This window comes from Enhydra lutris, unplaced genomic scaffold (assembly GCF_002288905.1).
Source record: "Enhydra lutris kenyoni isolate GAN:26980312 unplaced genomic scaffold, ASM228890v2 scaffoldscaffold36, whole genome shotgun sequence".
Lineage (NCBI taxonomy): Eukaryota > Metazoa > Chordata > Mammalia > Carnivora > Mustelidae > Enhydra > Enhydra lutris.
In genome coordinates, this window is record NW_019154120.1 from 13,195,820 (window position 1) to 13,217,430 (window position 21,611).

The window sequence follows — 21,611 nt, forward strand, 5'->3', positions numbered from 1 at the left end:
TGATTTGTTGTTGATTCTCCAGTTCTTTAAGGTGTAGAGACAGCTGGTGTGTTCTGGATCTTTCAAATTTTTTGAGGGAGGCTTGGATGGCTATGTATTTCCCCCTTAGGACCGCCTTTGCTGTATCCCATAGGTTTTCAAAGAGCTGGAGCAAATAATCCTAAAATTTGTATGGAACCAGAGGAGACCCCGAATCACTAATGAAATGTTGAAAAACAAAAATAAAACTGGGGGCATCACGTTACCTGATTTCAAGCTTTACTACAAAGCTGTGATCACCAAGACAGCATGGTACTGGCATAAAAACAGACACATAGACCAGTGGAACAGAGTAGAGAGCCCAGATATGGACCCTCAACTCTATGGTCAGTTAATTTTCGACAAAACAGGAAAAAATATACAGTGGAAAAAAGACAGTCTCTTCAATAAATGGTGCTGGGAAAACTGGACAGCTATATGTAGAAGAATGAAACTCGACCATTCTCTTACACCGTACACAAAAATAAACTCAAAATGGATAAAAGACCTCAACGTGAGACAGGAATCCATCAGAATCCTAGAGGAGAACATAGGCAGTAATCTCTTCGATATCAGCCACAGCAACTTCTTTCAAGATATGTCTCCAAAGGCAAAGGAAACAAAAGCCAAAATAAACTTTTGGGACTTCATCAAAATCAAAAGCTTCTGCACAGCAAAGGAAACAGTCAAAAAAACAAAGAGGCAACCCACGGAATGGGAGAAGATATTTGCAAATGACAGTATAGACAAAAGGTTGATATCCAGGATCTATAAAGAACTCCTCAAACTCAACACACACAACAGATAATCATATCAAAAAATGGGCAGAAGATATGAACAGGCACTTCTCCAATGAAGACATACAAATGGCTATCAGACACATGAAAAAATGTTCATCATCACTAGCCATCAGGGAGATTCAAATTAAAACCACACTGAGATATCACCTTACACCAGTTAGAATGGCCAAAATTAGCAAGACAGGAAACAACATGTGTTGGAGGGGATGTGGAGAAAGGGGAACCCTCTTACACTGTTGGTGGGAATGCAAGTTGGTGCAGCCTCTTTGGAGAACAGCATGGAGATTCCTCAAGAAATTAAAAATAGAACTTCCCTATGACCCTGCAATTGCACTACTGGGTATTTACCCCAAAGATACAGATGTAGGGAAAAGAAGGGCCATCTGTACCCCCAATGTTTATAGCAGCAATGGCCACGGTCGCCAAACTGTGGAAGGAACCAAGATGCCCTTCAACGGACGAATGGATAAGGAAGATGTGGTCCATATACACTATGCAGTATTATGCCTCCATCAGAAAGGATGAATACCCAACTTTTGTAGCAACATGGACGGGACTGGAAGAGATTATGCTGAGTGAAATAAGTCAAGCAGAGAGAGTCAATTATCATATGGTTTCACTTATTTGTGGAGCATAACAAATAGCATGGAGGACAAGGGGAGTTAGAGAGGAGAAGGGAGTTGGGGGAAATTGGAAGGGGAGGTGAACCATGAGAGACTATGGACTCTGAAAAACAATCTGAGGGTTTGAAGTGGCGGGGGGTGGGAGGTTGGGGGATCCAGGTGGTGGGTATTGGAGAGGGCACGGATTGCATGGAGCACTGGGTGTGGTGCAAAAACAAGGAATACTGTTATGCTGAAAAAAAATTTTTTTTAATTTAAAAAAATTTAAAACAAGATTAAAAGGTACAGAATGAAACTTTAAAATAGAGCTGATTAAAATGATGTAAAATAGCAATCAATCAAAATGATACATATCAACCCAAAACTAATGAAAAGGAAGGGCTTATGAATGGCACTATGAGATGGGAAGGGAGGAGAAAGCCCTAAACTGGGAGAAATGGACCAGGGAACTCATGGACTGAAGAAGTTAGAGTGGTAAGATGGCCTAGGTAGGCTGGAGAGGGAGCGCCTGCTGAAGACCTCCAGGAGGACATGGATCTGAGGAGGGGCAGTGGGGAGGGGTCAGAGATGTGGAGAACTAAAGGCAGAATTCCAAGGAAGATGAGTCAACAGTGACAAATAATTCAGAAAATTCACCTAATCTAGTCAAAGACTGGTAAGGGGTCATCAGAAGACATCTGAAGACATATGAAGCACATACCACCAAATATTACCAAAGTAGCTGACTAACATTTTCACCAGCCCTTCAACAATAACTCTCTTCTTCCACATCACACCAATCCCAAGTATTTAAACATTGTTACTGGTGTTAATTTCATTGTTGTTTTAATTGCATCTCCTAGAAAAATGAAGCATCTTTTTAAGATTTTATTTATTTATTCATGAGAGACAGAGAGAAAGAAGCAGAGGCAGAGAGAGAAGAAGCAAGGAGTGAGCCGGATATGGGACTCGATTCCAGGACCCCAGGATCATGACCTGAGCCGACAGCAGACGCTTAACCATCTGAGCCACCTAGGTGCCCAAAGATGAAGCATCTTTTCATTCTAAATGTGTTCTAGCTTTCAGTATTTACTTGACAAGATCCATGGAAGAGGTTTTTCAGATTTCAATCGGATTGAATTTCCCAGGCCCATCATAAGCAAGCAGCTGATCCCACAATCTTTAAAACTACTGTTGTGGCTACAGCAACTTAGCACCACAGCCACCTGATGTCCTGACACCTTGTTTTTTCCATCTGCGCTTCATGTCTTGCCTCCATCAGAAATAACTTGAAGCCACTATATGCCATATGCCAGTGTCCCATTTCCTCTCAACATGTGTTTCTCAATACGTGAGCAACCTGATTCCAGAATTCCACTTGAAGATATTTTTCCTGAAACAATTTACTTACTATAGTAGCCAAGGGCCTAGCAGAAAACAAATGACACAGTCAAAGTGGATAATTCAGAAAAGTTTGATGAAGAAACTATTCAAGATATAGTCAGAGCTAAGAAAAGCCAATAAAGAATGGTGAATAGTACAAGGCGAGCAACAGTAGGAGACAACGCCACCCCAGACCTAAATAGTAAGAGGAGGAGTGGTTACTAAAATCCAGGAAACAGGTGGAACTACAGAAAAGGCTGCCCAATAGCATCTGTGGCTTTTGGTAAAGAAATGCAACCATCCCTTGGCAGCCTAGCTGAGAGGAAGCTGGATGACTTGTTGCCTCCCAGTGGCCAAATGCAAGGGTCTGTCAGAGGACAAGACGTTGATTATGTCACCCTATGACTGAGATTCCTGGAACCCACAGGTGGATGAAAGAATGTAGAGGAGGGGCGCCTGGGTGGCTCAGTGGGTTGGGCCGCTGCCTTCGGCTCAGGTCATGATCTCAGGGTCCTGGGATCGAGTCCCGCATCGGGCTCTCTGTTCAGCGGGGAGCCTGCTTCCTCCTCTCTCTCTGCCTGCCTCTCTGCCTACTTGTGATCTGTCTGTCAAATAAATAAATAAAATCTTTAAAAAAAAAAAAAATGTAGAGGAGAACTGGAGAAGCAAAATAAAATCCCCAGCAAACCCACATGCCATGTACTCAAGTTTCTTCAGCCTTCTAGAATTTTTCTCTCCATTCGTACTCCAGAGATGGCATCAACAGCAATCAATATTACTTTATATAAAGCGCATATTCAAATAGGTAAGAAACATCATGAATCCAATGATCAATAGGGCAAAAGACATGAGAAGATTTTCACAAAGAAGGAGCTTCAACTAAAACAGATGTAAAATAAAATAGGAATATATTCCATTTGTTGACAATGAAATGAAAATTTTGAGTTAACCTGGAATACTGGGAGCATTTAGGATGAAGAGCTAAAACCATAAAAGGGTGAAGAGGTAACAGATGATTTAATGAATAGTAAGGAGTAACACACAGGATGGTAGGTGGGCACATGTTGACACACACGCACAATAGAAAAGTGAAAATAGGGAACTGAAGACAGGAAAAACAATAGCTAGAAAAGGCAGTGGAAATAAAAAAAAGAGAAGACCAAGTTTCCTGGCTTCATGGTATGAAGATGGGGGAGTGAGACGCTGCCTCTGAGAAAAGATCCAGTGACATGCAGTAATGGGGAACATCCATTATTTCACTTAAAGCAAAGAGGAAGAGGAAAGGGGAGAGACTGCACTGGTGTTTCTTGGCAAAAGAACAGGAATGCCCACATGATTCAGGGAGGGAGTTATAAGAGAACAACAAGGAACAGTTATAGATTTGGTTGAAAGCAGGATGACTGTCCTGGGTGGTGCTGGATGTGTGGGAATGGGAGAAAGGGTGGAGTTCATATGAATCTGTCTTCCACGATATACTTACACAGGAGACCAATTCCCTAACTAATGTCTGTATAAATCTTACTGGAATGAGTTCTCCTCTGTGAAATTCTTTTACAAAGCTGGCTAACCTCATTCTATGATATTCAACGCATATATAGCTATGTCTGTTTCCGCAGAGGATAAAGTAATTGGCAGATATTCTACCGTTGGATGCTTCTTGTTCTCCACTAATCGGTTTCCCTGTAAAGAGACACACCATATACTTTGTAAGAAGAAAGAAGAAATAAAATTCCCCTAGGATTTGCAACTTAACAAGTCACACCCTTCACAAGGAAGTAAGGTTCAGGAAAACCAAGGAGATATTTCTTAACCAACTTATAAAGGCATGAGAAATAGCATGATGGTTCCTGAAAGTGTATGTTCCTTCTAAGTTTTATTGGGTTTCTGGATTCCTGGAACCAATGATGTTGGTGTATTATTTAGAAAACAGCCAAAGACACAAGTTGGAAAGGAATCACATGTAAAAACTTCCAAGAATGGCTGAGTGATCTGTGACACCATATGATATCAGAATGTCATAACACTGTTGATTGCATGGCAGGAACACTTTTTGGGAACAGAAGAAAATTATGAAAATATTTCTCAGTTGAGCCCAAGCTCTCTCTAAATGTAAGCAAACTCCTGGCCCTTATAATTAGTCCCTTGTCCTCAGACTCTATTTCTGCATGACAAATCTTAGCAGCTAAATCTCAGGGAATTTCAGCCTTAGTCAGAAGTTCCCTTAAAGGCTAATTTATACCACTTTATCACCAAATTTCTTTCTCCCACGCCCAGTCTGAGCTTCTTGCTTCTGTCCTACGAGATCAGGTCCCTTTCTCTTGGAACCCAAAGAAACCCCTCTTGCTCCTACTCCAGGAACTCATACTTCTGTCTGTTGACAATGGCCGGTGACACAATCTTCAGTGAGAAGTTCCTATTCCCATATTTTTGGGTCGTTTTGTCATCATTTTCTTCTAACTTTGGACCTACTCCTTTATTAAAACCCCAACAGTCTGTTTCCTCCCTTATCTCCACCCAGTTTCAACTCGGGTATCTGTTACATAACAATCTCACTTAGGGCTTCACTACACACAGAGGGATAGAAGAGACCTAAGAGCAGAATGGCCTAGCGGGGTAGGGAGATCTTCCAGAAAAAAAATCTCAGTTTTAGAAACAAAATTCCCATTCACCCTCTAACTCCTGTCTCCCCGCTCTGTGCTTCTGGGACCTTGTTGTAGGTGAACCTTCCTGTGAACTCAGGATGTGCTGAGACAAAACACTCTGTCCATGGCAAGTATTAGACAGGAACCACTATGGCAACAAGTGCTAGGGACATATGCTGGAGATCAGAACTCCCGTACCTAAACCCATCATATTCAGGTGGGAATATAAAAGGGCGCAGCCACTGGGAAACAGTCTGGCAGTTCACAATCAAACACAGACTTACTGTATGACACAACTCTTTTCACTGCTAGGTATATACCTAAGATATTAAAACATATATCTGCACTGAAATTTCTATATGCAGGGTCATGTCAGCATCATACATAATAGTCAGAACAAAACCTAAATGTAGGTTCACATAGGAGTGGGTCACAGAAAGTGGTGTTCCCATATGATGGAACATTAGTCGTATGGAGAAATACATGCTACAGTGTGCTATGCCACGGATGAACCATGCTAGTGCAAGGAACTTGATACAAAAGGCCAAAATGTCATGCAATTCCATCTATAGGAAATACCCAGAATAGACAAATTCATAGAACAAGTAGATTCGTGGTTTCCAGAGACTTTGGTAAGGGAGAGATATGCAGGAGTCTCTTTGTGGGGTGGTGAAGTTGTTTCAGAATAAATCATGGTGATGGCTGCACAACCTTCTCAATGTACTAAAAACTAGTGACTATTACATTTTTAAAAAGTGAGTCTTTTAGTAGATGAATTATATCTCAATTAAAAATTTGATCCATGGTACAAACATCCACCACCCCGGGGGAGGCCAGGTGTGGGGCTAGATGCCCCATAACCACTACCCTCACACTAGCCACAGCCATGCCTCAGAGTACCATGTACTCTGGGGAAAAACTTTCTTTTGTCTGCCTCTTTCCCTCCCTTCCTCTTCATTTTACTAAATCCCAGCTTGGCAAAGCTGTCTGGGGGAAGGAAGCATTGGGCCTGATTTGATTCTCTCTCTCTGAGCCTCACGCGCTCAGGGGATATCACCCGGATATCATCCTGCACTCACTGTTCTTGGCTGTCCAGGATGGAGCCCTAAAGGGGCATCTGAAAGACAAGCCTTCTCTCCTGGTGACTGTGGAGCTTAGTATTTGATTGTATCTTACCCTTTCTGATTTTGTAGGAGGACATTACCTCTTTTGAGAGTACAGAAGAAAAAGGTTCTTTGCGTTTAAAAGCAAGGAGGTATGTCGTTTCAAACTAATATACTAGTGTGTGTAGTGAATACACATGCAGGTTCCCGAGCCAGCTAATCTGCTTGATATCTCACCTGTGCAATTCACTACCTGCAGACACCTGAGCTTTTATTCAACTGCTTTGTGCCTCATTTCTGTCATCTATACAATGGAAATAACAAAGAGACCTGCCTTAATAAGTTATAAAAGTTGTAAATAGGTGAATACCTATCACTGCTTGGTAAAAGTCAAGTTTTTACTATAATTGTACCTGTGGGAACGTCATGTATATGAGACTTAAAGTCATGTATATGAGACTTAACCATGGCGTTCAAGGAACACCTTTGTCTCATTTTTTCTTACAAGCAGTTGACTATGGTGCCCAGTCCATGACTGTGAAGCTGGTATGCTAAAGGGCAAGCGACACAGAAATATCACAATTCTGGAGCTCAGACGATTTGTTTTTTATTCATATTTATATAAAAAACTAGAAGGCTGCCACACAAGATGTTCCCTGTCTTTATCCATCTTTCTTCCCTCTGCGAGTATGTTAACACTGAAGGGTAAATGAAGGAAGTACAGGAATAGAACACTCATGTTTTATTCTCATAAATATTTTTAGTTGATTCATATGATGGTTAGCCTGGTTAAGAAATCAAAAGTTGATTTACTTGAAATACCGATCACGAGGACTAGAAGGTGGCAGGAGCGAGCTATATATTCAGGAGTTCACTGTTCACCACACGCAGGCTGACAGGCTCCCTGCCCACCTCTGCTTCCTCCAGGAACACAGGTATGTGCCTCCTGCTGCTCCAGCTCAATAACAGGGATCATTTCTGAAAATACTGGCAATGGCATTTTTTCTATCATGCATTGTGTGTGTGACTATATTTTGTGTGACTGTATTTTACTTATTCTGCCGGGGTAAAATTGAAATATCTCCTTCATTTGATTTATCCTTTAGCTGATTTATTTCTGATTAAACAAATGCTTCCTTAGGCACACATGTGGTGGGGAGGAAAGTCTCTGACTCGCAAAGAACCTGGAAAGAAAAGGCAGAGAGGTGCCTCATGGGACCTGGCTGAACCTCTGTGTTGGGGTCTGTACTAAAGCCTTTCCTACCCAGGCCTAGTACTGCCAGTGACAGAAGAAAGATAAAGATGTTCTATTACTTTTTCATGAAAGCTTTTTTTTTTACATAGTAATTCGATAGTCATTTAATTATGAAATTAATACAAATATGTTGAAAGAGGCTTGAAAAGTAGAAGAAAAACTTTAGTTGCCAGAATCTCACAATCTAAATATAAGTCATTTCTCTTAAGAAAAGTTCATTACAGACTAAACTTCCCTTCAGTAAAGTCATAAAATGAATCTGATGCTTTTTTCTAGAAGTTCCAGATCTCACCAAGGTCGCCATGAATTCACTCAGTGCAGCAAACACCCACTTCGCATTTGATCTGTTCCAACAGTTCAAAACATCAAAAAAGGATGACAACATCTTCTACTCCCCTCTCTCCATCTCAGCAGCATTAGCTATGACCTACCTAGGAGCCAAAGAAAACACTGCATTCGAAATGGAGAAGGTAGGTGTCCGCTTCCTATACACTGACCAGCTTCGACTGATTTCTCGGTTGGCTTGCATGCAGATGACCACAGATCTGGCTGTGCAGCACAGGAGACGGAGCAAGCATTCCCATGACTCGCTGTGCACAGAGCCATAGGGGGCACATGTCCTCCAGGGCTCTGCCCCATTCACTTCCCATGCCTACATTTACTCTGATAGCTGGGATGAACTCCCCCAATCACACAACAAACAGAGGCAAGGCTTACAGGGAAGACTAATGGGAGAAGTGATGCACTGACTTAAATTCATGCAAAACATTTCATGTTTTCTCAGCAATAAATAATGACACAGGATTCTTTGTAGTGTCTGGTTTTTTCAAGGAGCAAATGCTTATACTGAAGTTCTCTCTTTTTCCTTTGTTTAGTATTTTGGTTTTGGTTTTGGTTTTAGTTTGGGGTTTTGTTTTGTTTGGATTTGGGTTTTTTCTTTTTTATTTCCCAAACTTTTGAGTAGTTTTCTTGCCCCACTTCCTGTCTCTTCCAGGTCCTTCACTTTAATGAAGTCACAGAGAACACAGAAGGAAGAACTACAACAGACGATGTGAGTCACAGAGTCTTGAGTCTAGAAGGAGAATTGCATATTCAAGAGGGTCATACTTTAATTTAGGAATTTCAGATAATATGTGAAAAGCCCATTTTTAAGAAATATCTTAGGTAAAATACATTGGACAGAGTTGTATCTCATTTCATATGACATACTTATTTATTTCATACTTTTGTCTCCTGAGGGGAGATCAACACTGTGCCTAAAGACCTTCAAATTCCTGGTTTGCTGTTCACCAACAGGGAACATGAACAAGACACAACCACTCTGAGGCACAGTGACCCCCTCCCAGTAAACTGGGAGTAATAAAAGAATCTGTCTTAATGCATACAAGCAGATGCAAAACATTGTAACAGTGTCTAGATTACTGGAAACCCTGATAAATTTTATGTATTATTATATAGACTAATAATAATTACAGTAATCATAACACTGTAAAATAATATAATTTTAATTAATTCGTAAGTGGGATTTCCACATCCAAGCACATTTTGGAAAACGATTAGATGAGATATATAGTTATAGCCTTAAGGTCCAAAACTCTTAGCTAGCAAACAGAAGGCTTTAGATTCAGACAGACCTGTGTTCAAAACTTGACTCTGCTACCTGCATCCCTTTGGAAAGTTTATTTAATTCTGAGTTTCTTGTTTTCATCTGAATAGGATTAAAGACTTAGAGATACCAATGTAAAGCCCTTACCACTGCACATGCTGCTCCTACACTTAGAGTATGATATCATTAATGAAGAGCCATAGAACATGGTCAACAGGTCTTAGAAGAAATACAATCTAAGAGAGTAAAGGGCTTCATGTCATAATGTAACTGAAATATATAAATTCAATATTATCATACTATTAATGGCTGTTAAAATTAAATGTGCCTCTAGCCCTTAAAGACCTTAAGTTTAGCTGGGAAGCTTAACCTATTTGTACCAATTAAAAGACAATCCAATGGCAGAATCATGCGGTATCTATAGTTAAAAAGTGAAAAGACTGGATTATTCAAAGCAGGAAGAAAGAATTTCCTGGAGGAGACTGAATGTAAGGATTCTGAAGAATATTTAAGTAAATCCACCAAAAATCAGGGAATAACAATGAATATTATCGGTGGGACTACAAACTTTAGCTTTGGATCTAATAGTTTACATGGGGTTAGTATTTATATTTCCATTGACAGAGAATGCAGTGAACCTTCCTTTTTATATTTGAAGGTTGAAAAGTTGGGAAATGTGCACCATCAATTTCAAAAGCTTCTGACTGAATTAAAGAAACCCACTGATGCATATGAACTGAACATCGCCAACAAGCTCTATGGAGAAAAAAATTATCAGTTTCTTCAAGTAAGTTTCATCTGGCCTGCCACATCTTTAATCTGAATCCTGGGTCCTATGTCCTCCAATGACCAAATGGGAGAGACTGAGGCAGATGAACCTGGCTGAGCCACAGGCAGAGCATTCACACAGGGTACAAGATTCCCTTGCCTCAACTATACCAAATGACGTGTCCTAGAACTGGGTAATCCATCAATATAGAGTGTGGGTCTAGGCATTACTTCATAACCCAAGAGGGGGTTCAGCACAAAGGAAGTCATGAGATGTCCCCAACGATCTGACACCATTCAGTCACACAGTGTAAATTTTGGTGGGCAACGACCTAGAAAATGTATGGCTACTGGGATACTGAGGAGAGGGCAGGCGTGGAGTCTCTATGGGAAGTTGGGAAGGTGTCAGGGAATACTGAATGCCCAGAATAGAAGATATGAGTAAAAGCAAGAACGCTATGGACTGGTAGAACTGTTGAGGAGTCCCAGAAGCCCACCATCTCCTTTAGAGCATTGTGCTTTGCAGCTTGCAACCTACAGCCTCTTCTGCCTCAGTCTATGTCCAGAAGGTACTGCCTTTCAAAGACCTCATTCTTGTGCCAGCCTGTACTTCTTTTTCACATTACCCACACACTTACTGTATAAAATAAACATGGGCAAGACAATGTAGATTTCTTCAGGGTCCAGATTCCTGTACCATATTTTGTCAAGATTGACGATAACTAACTTGGGAATATATAGTTATGGATATATTACTCTTAATTCTTCCTTTCTTCCTTCCCATGTCAAAGGAATACATGGATAATGTTAAGAAATTTTACCTGACCAGTGTGGAATCTGTTGATTTTAGCAATGCTCCAGAAGAAAGTCGTAAGAAGATTAATTCCTGGGTGGAAAGCCAAACTCATGGTAGGATATGAGAGATCACCCATAAAAGCCACTTTTTTTTTTTGAGTCTCTGGTGTGTGTAACACCTGTTCTTGACACCATATGGGGTGCCAGTGGGTTGAGGGAGGTGGCTTTGCAGAGAGGCTGGAGGAGGGCACTACAGATGATGGAATGGTTCAGGTAAATGTGGAACGCAACATGGGAACCCAGGAGGTATAAAAGAAAAACAATTACAAAGAAACATAGCTGGCAATCTGTGTTTGCTCATGGCCATAGATGACAATACCTTTGTGGATCCCAAGACTCTGCTCAGACCCCATCTTGGTTCACATCCTTTAAATTCTCAAAGTGGATAATAGAGAGGAAGACAACCATGGACTGTGTTGTCTGACAGCACAGGGCATGTGTTTCAGGTGACGGAGCTCATGCCCTTTGTCCTAAAGAAAAATCAAGCCCTAGTTCCTCAGAGCAGTAAGCCCAAAGCTGAAAAAATAGAAGGGAAGGGAGAGAAGAGGGAGGAGTGAAGAATGAAGGCACAGAAGAATTCGGGGAGAGAGCGAGGGTGGAAATGGATATGCTGTAAGAGTAGCTGAAATCAATGCATCCATATTCTGTGTGAGATGACTGAAGTCACCCAAAGACAGAGAATCTGAACACCTTTCCCAAAGACAAAAAGGGGTGTCTCCAGCGAGGGTAACTCCATCAAGCTGATGCCACAAGGAAAGATGCACCTCGAGAATTACTGCTCACAGTCCCTAAAGTAGTGACTTGTGTGAATAATTAATGATCCACTGTAACTTTGAAAAGCATCTTCCAGACAAACCACTTGTACTTTCCCAGCAGACCTTTGATTTTCTTTCTTTTGCAGAAAAAATCAAGGATCTGCTTCCCAAAAACTCTCTTGAGTTTACCAGGCTGGTTCTGGTGAACGCCATCTATTTCAAAGGACAGTGGGACATCAAATTTGATAAAAAAAACACTTTGGAAAAAGAATTTTGGCTGAACAGGGTATTGTAATTTATTTATAATAATGTAACACACTCATAAATGGAACGTTAACTTTGAACTCATACCTGATTGCATGTACAACAGCAGGTTGTTTGTTTTTAGAAAATAAGATTTTTCATGGTTGTATTTTCTTCTTGTTTTTTTTTTTTTTTTACTTTATTTAGATAGACATACTCGAAGAAATTCTTGCTTCTGATTTACAGATTTGACATATCATCTTTTAGAAGGAGGATGTCTTTGGTATTCTCAATAGTATTATCTTCTTTTGACTGATGCCTCCCTTAGCATTTGTTTGCCACATTAATTACCGCAGGATACAAGCAAACCTGTACAAATGATGAAACAAGTCAACGTTTTTAAGTTCACCTCACTGGAGGACATACAAGCCAAGATCCTGGAAATACCATACAAAGGCAAAGATCTAAGCATGATGTTGCTGCTGCCAGATGAAGTGGATGGTCTGCAGAAGGTAAAATCTTGTACCTCCAAATCTTCCCACTATTTGCCTCATTTCCTAGTAGTACAATGCTTGTATAGGCGGTTCATTGAAGTAATGCTCACAGATTGGTGGTGGTGGCTAACAGAGTTCAAGTACAGAGTACATAGTTTCTTCTCTGCATACAGACTAAAAAAGAATTGTTAAGGAGAATCTGGTACCCCAAAGAGTAAATATCTTAAATGTCATAGTGTCATATGGAAGAATATACAGAAAATCACAACATCACAGATCCCATTAATATTCTGATGAAACCATAGAATGTCAGTTCAGAAGAAACATACCTAGGCACACACATTAACATTCTGCAACCATAAGAACTTCTAATATATCCCAGTATATTTATTTGAAGACAAGGAAATGAACATTCATATGTAGGTGACACATGGAAATATTTGCAAGCTCACTCATAAACAAAAGAAACAAATTAAAACAACAAAAGGTACATTTTAAATATCAAATCACAGTGGTCTTGTAGATAATAGACAAACACATTTATCTTGATGCCTACTTTTCAGTCTGGAAGTATTCTGTCCCTAAGAACTCAAAAGTCATTTGGAGCCTCATTGCTCAGAGTGGAAAAAAAAAAAAAGGTGTATGAGGGGATTATAATTTTCCTATTTAACACATAAAGTTAATATATAAAAATACCAAAGGCAAAGATCTAAGCAGTAAGGACTAGCACAGTCAGGACTTTCCAAACATGGCAGCTTCCAATGACTCCCAACAGCCAGTCATGCTGCTAAAGTCACAGTGAACTTGCAGCACCCAAAATAGATACAGTGCTAACAGTGGACCTGGAGATCCTCAGGGAAAGTAATACAGCAATACATGTGAAGGGCCATGACAGTATTCATACTCCAGTTCAGCAATCCTCATTATCAATGACATCAGGAATCACAGTCCTGGGGATTTTTTTTTAAAGATTTTATTTATTTATTTGACAGACAGAGATCACAAGTAGGCAGAGAGGAAGGCAGAGAGAGAGGAGGAAGCAGACTCCCTGCGGAGCAGAGAGCCTGATGTGGGGCTCAATCCCAGGACCCTGGGATCATGACCTAAGCTGAAGGCAGAGGCTTTAACCCACTGAGCCACTCAGGCGCCCAGTCCTGGGGATTTTGACCTGAAGTAACTAATCCAAACAAGGCAAAAGCTTTCGGACAGAAGTGGCTCAACACATTGAAAAATTCAAATTTTGGCGCATCTTTGTATTACAAATAGTTTAATTTAGGGACTGACACATAGCGAATGCTTAAAAATATTAAGTAAACATATATACATCGAATATCAATTTAGAAGTAGTATTGTGTAACAATTTAAACTTGATTAGAGAAATATATATCTATATAAGAAATATTTACAAATAGGTCAAGCAAGAAAAAGGAGTAAAAGTAGTGCCTACACAATAAAAATTATTTCAATTAGGATGTATAAAATTATGTACACAAGGATATTAACAAGAGAAGTCCATTTGAAAAAGATGCATGTCAAATGTGGGGAGTGTAAAAAATAGATACAGTTCATCTCTTACAAAATAACTTTATTTAATAATTCTGTTGTATGCACATATATGTACATATATGCACATACATATACAATTCTGTTGTATGCACATATATGCACATACATATACACATGTATAGATATTTGCACATTTATGCTTATATATAACAGTCATGAATACATAATACATTTTTCAATTGTATAAAATGTAATTATGATTGTGCTATTTTTGCCTGCTCAGATAAGATGTGATACACTGAATCTTCTGCATTTGCATTTACTGTTTAAATAAAAGTTTTCTACAATTCAAGCCAACGTTAAATAAATCGTGTCTGACATCCAATGAGAATCACGTCAGCTGTTCCTTTTCTTCCACTGTTGTAGCTTGAAGACCAACTGACCGCTGAGAAACTAATAAAATGGACAAGCTCACAGAACATGCGTGATAACTATGTGGATTTATATTTACCCCGGTTCAAAGTGGAAGAGACCTATGACCTCAAGGACACATTGAGAGCCCTGGGGATGGCGGATGTCTTCAATCCACAGAGAGCCAACCTCTCAGGCATGACAGGGATGAAGGATCTCCTGTTATCTAAAGTCATACACAAGTCCTTTGTGGAGGTGACTGAAGAGGGCACGGAGGCTGCAAGCTCTACAGCGGTAGTTGTTAAAGTCAGATCACTACCAACTCACCCTTTCCATTGCGATCACCCTTTCTTGTTCTTCATCAGGCACAATAAGACCAACAGCATCCTCTTCTTGGGCAGAGTCTCTTCCCCTTAGATGCAACTACCCTGCTGCTACTAAGAGGAAATTCACAGCTGTTCTAGTACGGGGACTGCTAGAAACAACAGCTTCTCTTTAATTCTTTTTCCAATCCAATCTCATAGTCACTAAGAATGTAATGGTTGAAATAGCACGTCTGTCTATCTCTCCCCTTCTATAAACACATGTAAACCTACTTCATCTCCCAGTAGTAATTCCCCCTTGGACAAAATGTTCCACATAAGATAAAAGCATGTTTTAAACCCTCTATCTTCTACCAAATTTGAAATCATATCACCTATTTCAAAAATCATACCTACTATTCAAACTTATTAACCTAGATACCCTCACTTTTTAAAATTATGTGATATCTGGAACACTTACATGTCTAAATTTCTTTTATGAAATACATTATCAATAAAGCAATTATTTATTCATATTATTTGTTGCTTTTTCTTTTTCTCTTTTCAATAAAGTACAAATTGGCCTACCACACACAGGAAAGATAACTTAGAAATATATTGTCATATAAAAAAGAAAATTCAAAGTAGGAGTAGAACATCATAACCCCGATGGTAGGTTGGTACTAAATCATGAAAGCTCTGAAGCCCATGTTAACAACTTCCTATTTTACCCTAAAATAAACAGAAAGCCATTATAGGTTTCAGTTGTTTGTTCTCCAAAGAGGAGAATGAGATCATCATATCTTTTTTTTTTTAACTTTATTTTTTTTCTGCATAACAGTATTCCTTGTTTTTGCACCACACCCAGTGCTCCATGCAATCCGTGCCCTCTCCAATACCTACCACCTGTATCCCCCAACCTCCCACCCCCCGCCGCATATCTGCATTTTTTAAATATACTTCTGGCTCTTATGATATGAATAGATGAGAGGAAAGAACAGCGCAGACACAGTGAGATTAATTAGTAAGCCATTAGAATGTCAGGAGCGGCGCTAAGAAAACAGATATGTAAGAATTATTTAAAGAGTAAAATGCACAGGGTTCTAGCAACATGTCATATGGGACAGAAATGAGAGATGGAAGCCAAAAATGATGTCCGAGACTGGCCTTCCCAGTGGATTGAATGGAAAAAGATTTTGTTTTGGAGAGAAGAAAATATTCTGGGTTTAGGTCTATATTTGCTGAAGTTTAATTACTTTTGAAACATCCAAATGGATGCACCTGAACATAGAGGAGTCTGGAGCTCAGATGCCGGATATGATCTGAAGCTCTAAACGTGTCACGCCCAATGTAAGTTTTACCATGTTTATTCAGGAACTCTGAAACATGGTTTAAAAATAATAGGCACCTAGGAGAAGGAAAGGAAATGTGAATTGGGGTAAATCAGAAGGGAAGATGAAAGATGAGAGACTGTGGATTCTGAGAACAAACTAAGGATTATGGAGGGGAGGGAGTTGGGGAGATGGGTGAGACTGGTGGTGGGTATTATGGAGGGCACATATTGCGTGGAGCAGTGGGTATGGTACATAAACAATGACTCCTGGAACATGAAAAAAATAAAATTAAATTAAAATGTTAAAATATTTTTTTTCATGGAGTAAAAGCACTATCCATTTATATTTTTCCTTTTTTGTACTGTGATATTTATATATTACTTTGACTTTATTGATTATATATATAAAGCCCAATAAAAGAAAATGTTCACACATGCACACACACACACACACACACACACACACAAAGCATGTGCCTTCAGCTCAGGCCATGATCTCAGGGTTCTGGGATTAAGCGTCACGTAAGACTCTCTGCTCAGAAGGATCCTGCTTCTCCCTCTCCCTCCCTGCTCCCCCTGCTTGTGCTTTCTCTCCCTCTGTCAAATAAAATAAAATAAAAATGTATCTCAAATGAAAATTATATGAAAATATAATCACCTCCAGGCAATTAACAAAGTGATGCTATCTGGGGTATCTGGGTGGCTCAGTCAGTTAACCATAAGCCTTCAGCTCAGGTCATGATCCCAGGGTCCTGGGTTGGAACCCCAGGGTTCTGGGACCAAGCCACACTTCAGGTTCTCTGTTTAGTGGGAACCTGTTTCTCCCTCTCCCTGCCACTTCCCCTGCTTGTACGTTCTTTCCTCTCTATGTCAAAAAGTTTTTTAAAAACTTTAAAAAAAATAAAATGATGCTATCTAACAGAATATTGTAGTCACATATAGGCATATTAAAAAAAAAAATAGGCACCTAAAGGCAAGAACAGATCCTGGGGAGAGAGTATAAAGTGATAAGAAAGGAGGGCCTAGAACTGACTTCGAAGTGTGTCAATATACAAACATCAGGTATTGACAACTTTTAGTTTTTAGAACACAGCTTTGCTTAAGGGACTGTGTTCAGTCCAAATCCCTCTCAGGCAGTACTGAATCCCCACTGATTTCATAAAACATGAACTTTAGAGAATCTAAGCAAGGTCTAAATCTTCTTCAGCAGAATTCAGCAGCCCAAGAACAGAGCAGAGGAAGTAAATATCTCCCCATCTAAGTATGAGATTTGGTCAAGGCAACTCAAAGACTGGCGAGAGAGGAGGTAACATTATAAACCATGTGGTGAATAGGCTGGGCAGGGAAGGTAAGGTAGGAGGCAGTTGCTTTGATGAACAAGAGGCACTGGGGTACCTCATGAGATTGAAGAAAAGAAAGAGAAGATAATAGCATGGAGGACAAGGGGGAGATGGAGAGAAGGGAGTTGAGGGAAATTGGAAGGGGAGGTGAACCATGAGAGACCATGGAGTCTGAAAAACAATCTGAGGGTTTTGAAGGGGCGGGGGGTGGGAGGTTGGGGGATCCAGGTGGTGGGTATTGTAGAGGGCATGGATTGCATGGAGCACTGGGTGTGCTGCAAAAATAATGAATACTGTTATGCTGAAAAAATAAAAAATTAAAAAAAAGAAGAAGAAGAAGTTAAGCCCAGGACCAGGGACCGTATATTTTAAAAGAAAATTTTAAGCAATAAATAAACTTAGAATGCCACCATGGGTATGAACTAATTTCTAATGATTCAATGAAGTTTAAACTTGTATAATGTTTGGGGGGGGTGTGAAAAATTGATTGTTGGAATCCCTTTAGATCGCAACTTTCAACTACTTGTTATTTTAGATGGTTTTTTTTTAAATTAATGTATTATTTGTTTCAGGGGCAACAGGTCTGTGATTCATCAGTTTTATATAATACCCAGTGTTCATCACAACACATATCCTTCCCGATGCCCATCACCCAGCCACCCCATCCCCTCACCAACCTCCCCTCCAGCAACCCACAACTTGTTTCCTGAGATTAAGAATCTCTTATGGTTTGTCTCCTCTCTGGTTTCATTTTGTTTTATTTTTTCCACTCTTCCCCTATGACCCTCTGTCTTATTTCTTAAATTTTGTATAACGGTGAGATTATATGATAATTATTTTTCTCTGATTGACTTATTTTGATTAGCATAATACCCTCTAGTTCCATCCACATCATTGCAAATGGCAAGATTTCATTCTTGATGGCTGCATTATATTCCACTGTGAGTGTCTGTGTGTGTGTGTGTGTGTGTGTGTGTGTGTGTGTGAGAGAGAGAGAGAGAGAGAGAGAGAGAGACCACATCTTCTTTATCCATTCATCTGTTGATGGACATCTCGGCTCTTTCCAGTTTGGCTATTGTGATTTTAGTTGGGTTTTTTAAAGGAACGTTATAAGAGCAAACAAGATATGATAAAAGCCCAAAGGCATTAGGGTCAGGTCAAGTAGAGGGCATGACTGATAGCTAGTTATGAGAACTGAAAAGCTTTGCCTATATTTTAAGGCCAGAGAACCAACTACCTCCATACTGTGGCCATATACAGAGAAATTGATAGACAACTCCAATCTTGTATCTTTATTTTTAAAGTAATACATTCTAACTCATTGAATAAAACAGAATATAATGAGTCTATACTGAGATAAAATAAACAAATGACAGAATTAAAAGTTTTATAAGGAATGGATATTTATATGCTTTCAAGGATTCTCCCAAACAGAACACCACCTCACACCTCATAGAGTGGCCAAAACTTTGATCTTCATTTTAAAAACCGGCCACATCAAGTGTTGGAGAGAATATGGAACAAAAAAAAACCTCTATGAAACTCTATATGAACTGTCATCTTAATACTGGTGGGGAACACGGAAAGGTACAACCACCTTGGAAATCAGTTTGGTAATTTTCTAATAAAACATAAACATTTACTTGACATGTGATCTAGCAACTCCACTCCCTGATACTTACCCCAGAGAACAGAAAATATGTGTCCACAAAAGGGCTATATACAAATGTTCACAGCAGCCTTATTCAGAGGGGCCAAAAACTAGAAATAACTCAAACTTGCATCGGCAGGTGAATGGATAAACAGACAGTGGGACCAATCTTGGTGGTACAGAGGAAGACACTACTGACCCCCACAGCAGCATGGGTGAACCTTCCCCACACCGCGCTGGGCCAAAGAAGCAGGACAGAAAGAGCACGTAATGTAAGTAATTCCACCTACAGGTAGTCCAACCTGGGGTGACAAAAAGCTGATTAGTGGTTTCCTGGGGCTGAAGCTGGAGAGGATACTGATGGTGAACGAGTCCGGTGGAAATTTCTGGTGGAATGAATGCTTGCTTTACAACTTGATCAGCTGGTGGCTATCCAAGTGTTAATGTTTTCAAAAGGCACTGACGTGCACACCAAGAGTGTATGCATTTTGCTTAATGTAAACTATGCCTCAAAAAAGTGGACAGAGGAGAAAAAGGAACAGAATTGCACAAAATATAGTGACTACTGCCTCTGGAAGTACTTGAGTGGAAAAAACTTAAGTATGTTTTTAAGAGCAACGTGGGCCAATTCTCAATTTATTCATATATTTTTAACCCTATTTAATTACATGCCAGTATTCCTGTCATATGGAGCAAGAAGAATCATGAAACTGAAAAATAAAAAGCAGAATTCTGCAATGTGTGATCTACCAAGCTGCCTTTACTGATCGAGACATTAAAAATTACCAAATTTTAATTTTAATTTGAGATTTGAAAGAGTTTAATGAGAAAATTCATTTCTAGACAATTTTCCATTACATATCATTGGATAAAATACACTATTTTAAAATTTAAAGCTATTTTTATGTCAGTTTTGGATACAATTTTCACAATAGTCAAAGATGAAAGTCACGCCTCACCAACTATTTCTGTTTATAGATACCTTCTTCCTTTATGAAATGATATCATCCTTTTCTGGGGAAAACCCTCAAAGTACAATCCTATCGACTCCATCAGAATGGGGCATCTGTCAGAATTACTTATGCTGTACACCTGGGAGCTCACACAGGTGGCCAGCGACTATGTAACAAACCAATGGATGATTGAGTCATTTCCCTAAGTCACTTGGGAGCCCATCATTTGTTCTATAAGAACTCATTTGTATTTCTATTACAAAAGAGATAATAAACATCAAAAAAATGTGTTATCTGTCTCACTGTGTGCAGCATAGTGTAGGCCATTCAACAATTATTCTGTACCTACAATGTGTCATCCTGGATTACGTGGTGGGTTCTCAGATACAGGGTGACCAACATATTCCATGGAAGTAGCTGAGATCAGTCAGAAAATAGCTGGTGGGCAATCAGAAAACTAGAAATCTGAAAAGCTTAAGGATCCCATAAGAAAGGCAAACTTCTAAGTTCAGGAAGACGTTTTATAAAAGACACAAGAGACCAGAATTCACTGAGGGTTCTACCCAGCCAAGTGGCTGTATATGTGTGGTTCCCCAGAGGACAGGGCGGTCTCAGAGCACAGAAACCCAGGGACAGTCCCTGGTCTAGAATCATAATATCTAAAACTATATTGTCTCTGCTCCTGATTATTGTCTACCCAAATAGGTGGAAACTAGCAACACACATAATCCAAAATATTGCCAAGATGATTCATATTTCACGTGAGACTAAAAATGCAATTGTTTTCTCCCTAAGAAGGACTCTTTCTCCTAAAGTTTTTATCTAACAATAATTTTAAGAAAAACAATAGCTTCCACTTTAAGTGGTCAGACTAAAGTGAAATAAAGATAAATTGCACATGACAAATGGAGCACTATCTGCATTTTCACCTCTCTGTGGTAATGTTTATGCCCACTGCAAGAGGAGCACATGAATGACCTTGATGCACATTGAGACAGCTCAGAACACATCCTGCAGGGACAGGCTTTCCTGATGGCAGTGAGGTAAAATCTGCTTGGAGATGCAGAATGCATCACAAATATAGTATCATAAGCAAATATTTTTAAAACCCAGGGGATTAGTCAGTGTGAGCTTAGTGAGCCAGAACTTTTAAACACCCCTGATGGGCTTAATACACATATTGGTGCCCTGGAACACTCATTTCCAAATGCTGATGTAGAGATGTAAGACAAGGGAGAGAACTGCTGCTCTTCATGAAATCCAAAAAACACTTTAGAGCTAATGAAACAGCAGCTTAGGTTCCAATATGGTGGCTAAGGACAAGTTGGCCGTGCTTTGGTCTCCCAGCAAAGTTAGAGGATACTGCTGTGGCTGCTACTCGTGCTGGTGGTTCTGGCGCTGGTGCTGGTACTGGTACTGGTGATATGATGGCAAAGAAAATGGCAGCTAATATCAGCTGGACACACACCGTGTTCTAGATCTTTAATAAGCACGTATTCCATTTATCCTCACAATGGCTCAATAAAGTAGAAAGTCTTAAATTCATTTTTAAAGTGAAGAAATTGGGGTGACTGGGTGGCTCAGTGGGTTA

At 39.7% G+C, this 21,611-nt stretch overlaps 2 protein-coding genes across 5 annotated transcripts in view; one reads left to right on the forward strand and one right to left on the reverse strand.

Annotated features, from left to right (window-relative positions):
• The window catches only part of LOC111154236 (serpin B11-like), a 103,259-nt gene that overhangs the window by 56,312 nt on the left and 25,336 nt on the right, over nt 1-21,611 (reverse strand). The gene's annotated exons all lie outside the window — the stretch shown is intronic.
• On the forward strand, nt 8,106-14,858 carry LOC111154237 (serpin B3-like). Of its 2 annotated transcripts, none has more exons than XM_022513719.1 (7): nt 8,106-8,273; nt 8,798-8,854; nt 10,068-10,196; nt 10,969-11,086; nt 11,934-12,073; nt 12,387-12,542; nt 14,457-14,858. In XM_022513719.1, exons 1-7 carry the CDS (start codon nt 8,106-8,108, stop codon nt 14,856-14,858), a joined length of 1,170 nt encoding a protein of 389 aa, XP_022369427.1. The 2 variants fall into 2 exon arrangements, with proteins under 2 accessions (XP_022369427.1, XP_022369428.1); XM_022513720.1 differs by having other exon boundaries at nt 12,450-12,542.

Excerpts from the sequence above, each read along its gene's own strand:
- LOC111154237 (XM_022513719.1), top strand. The coding sequence starts at position 8,106 with ATGAATTCACTCAGTGCAGCAAACACCCACTTCGCATTTGATCTGTTC. Across the intron at positions 8,855-10,067 it reads GAAGAACTACAACAGACGAT|GTTGAAAAGTTGGGAAATGT; the intron begins GTGAGTCACAGA and ends TTATATTTGAAG. Across the intron at positions 10,197-10,968 it reads AAAATTATCAGTTTCTTCAA|GAATACATGGATAATGTTAA; the intron begins GTAAGTTTCATC and ends CCCATGTCAAAG.